The sequence below is a fragment of the Myotis davidii genome, unplaced genomic scaffold (genome assembly GCF_000327345.1).
Source record: "Myotis davidii unplaced genomic scaffold, ASM32734v1 scaffold497, whole genome shotgun sequence".
Classification (NCBI taxonomy): Eukaryota; Metazoa; Chordata; class Mammalia; order Chiroptera; family Vespertilionidae; genus Myotis; species Myotis davidii.
The window spans coordinates 3,587,579-3,590,018 of record NW_006288434.1 but is presented as its reverse complement, the minus strand read 5'-3'; the positions used below and the strand labels follow the sequence as shown (position 1 = coordinate 3,590,018).

The window sequence follows — 2,440 nt, the reverse complement described above, 5'->3', positions numbered from 1 at the left end:
CCCCCCCCCCACCCAAAGAACATATATTGTATAAAGTTCAAAACAGGCAAAGCTGATCTGGAAGGTCGTGAATGGGAAGAGCATGAGGGGGAGTTTGGGGTACTGATAATGTTCTACATCTGGAGCTGAGTAATGGTTACACAGGTGTGTACACTTGTAAAAATCACTGAGCTACATACATATACACCTAAGACTTTTGCACTTTACTACTATATGTGATCTTTAAGAGTTTAAAAAGTTTAGCCTTCTTCCTCAATCATTTGTTTGGTCACTTTGCAGAGGTACTTTCCCCTTCCAGCATTCACTGTTGTGACCTGAGACTTAAAACTTGAAGAGAAACAAGAGCTGTCATCTAATGCCTCTAAAGGAGATCAGAAGAGCAGTGGGAACTGTTCTCTTAAATACTTAGGTTTCATAAAACTACTGTGCTATTCTAAATCTTCCTGAAAAGTTGGTCTTTGCAGGATTACTGGACAAATTATTGAATAAGATTAAATTAGTTCCCAATTGAGAGAATAACCCTTATAAAAGGGGAAAGGATACTTACACAAAAATGGAAGATACCTCTTTCTACTACTGGTGGACTATAAACTTTTATTTATTTATTTTTTAAATATATGTATTTTTTTATTGATTTCAGATAGGAAGGGAGAGGAAGAGATAGAAACATCAAGGATGAGAGAGAATCATCGATCAGCTGTCTCCTGCACGTCCCCCACTGGGGATTGAGCCTGCAACCCTGGGCATGTGCCCTGACTGAGAATCGAACTGTGATCTCCTGGTTCATGGGTGGATGCTCAACCTCCGAGCCACATTGGCTGGGCTAAATTTTAAACTTTTAAATTATTGCAGGACATGAACATACAAAGGATCTACCTCAACTTCACCAGAAAGGAGTGTGGTTAATGAATATAAGGTCAAAGCATTTCATAGAAACACCTGAGCTTCTCTCAAAAAGGGAAACTGAAAAAATACACCAATTGGACAAGTTCTCTTCAGCTTTAAAAACTGACCTGAACATTAAATAAAATATACAGGAGGATCAGTGCTTTTCTAAGAAGCCAGATGGATATTTTAACAAATTACAAACATGTTTAGCATGTTAACCTAACCTAAGAACCCTATTCCTACCAAATAATGGCAAATATTACCAGATGTGTTAGTCCTTGAAGATTAAACTTCCATTTTTGTGTGTTTTTTTTAAACCCAATTTTTGAAACCATTTGGCTTGGAATGATTTAAGTGCATGTAAGTTCAAATGATGTGGCCAGCTTACAAACCTATCCCCATGGAAACAGATTTGGACGTTTACATAGTATCTGGATGACAGGTATTCAATCTTTATGTGCCCAAAGGGTCGTCAGGTCTCAGTGTCCTGGTATCAGTGCCCTAAGTTAGAGCACCTCAGTCCTCTCCTGCATCTGAGCTCCTCCCCGCATGTGTGCTCTGTATGTTAATACACGGACGGTGTGGGTAACCTTTTAATCGCGCTGCAGTGAAAAACACGTCAGATGGCGGGCCACTAACTACAGAGGTTTCTTTGATACCTAGAAGTTATTAGCTATTTTGATAACCCTTTCAGGCAGTCATCTGTACACAGCAGTGTCATTAGATACACCTTATTTTTTTTCTTTTGAATTTATGACTCCTCCTAACATAGAACATGACACAATAGATTTAACCCATTTTCCATTGTATCTCAAACGAACCAAAAAGCCATCGAAAGCTTTAATAAAGAAACAAGGCTGTAGTCACTTTTCCTGACTTTTAAAACTTAAGACCAGGTAAAGGAAACAGAATCAAATAGTCTAACTTCGTGGGGAGGCGGGGGGGAGGGGAGTAGGCCCCTAACTTCTAACAATATACTGCGCGGATTTCCTTTCTGAAAGCAGAAATGCAAACCAACAGGCCACCTGCTTTTGGACAACAGCTCCATTTAGGACTTGCTCAGGCCCATCGAATCTTCTACAAAATCTTACGCATAACTGCTCCTTGATTCCATGCGACAACACGGGGGCGGGGGGGGGCCGCAAGAAGTCCTTTCCAAATACCTAAAGGCTGGCGTTTAATGGGGCCGGTTTGGCGTGGCTTTTCTGCAGGGGCTGCAGAGGGAAGTAGTAGAAAGAATAACGAGCTCTTTTGAAACGGGGAGCCCTTACAGGAGGCAACAAGTAAGCACTGCCCCCCAAAGACTCGCTTCAAAACCAAAACCAGAATTCGCAGGGACGCGATTGTCGATCCAGGAAGTAGGCTCATTCTCCAGAACCATCCGAAACCCGGAGGCCCGTGCAGGGGCCAGCATGCAGACCCCGGATGGCAACTCCATCCTTTTGTGGAGGGGAGACGATGGATGAAACAGCATCCGGACTCGGGTCTATTTCACCAATACTCCACCGAGCTCAGCTGCAGGCTGGCCCACCTACCTGCCTGCCTCCCCAAA

General features: G+C 42.6%; 1 protein-coding gene across 3 annotated transcripts in view; it reads right to left on the bottom strand.

Annotated features, from left to right (window-relative positions):
- ZNF706 (zinc finger protein 706) overlaps positions 1-2,176 on the bottom strand; it is a 31,832-nt gene extending 29,656 nt beyond the window's left edge. The window contains exon 1 of one of the 3 annotated variants that reach the window (XM_015561732.1): positions 2,160-2,176. Coding sequence is in view for 1 of the 3 variants with exons in the window: in XM_015561734.1 (XP_015417220.1) it covers positions 1,980-1,983 (4 nt within the window). In the remaining 2 variants the exon portion in view is untranslated. Of the gene's footprint in view, positions 1-1,913; positions 1,938-1,979; positions 1,997-2,159 lie in introns of those variants that run through there. The other 2 variants (XM_015561734.1, XM_006760281.2) reach the window with 2 other exon arrangements.
- Between the last annotated feature and the right edge of the window lie 264 nt (positions 2,177-2,440).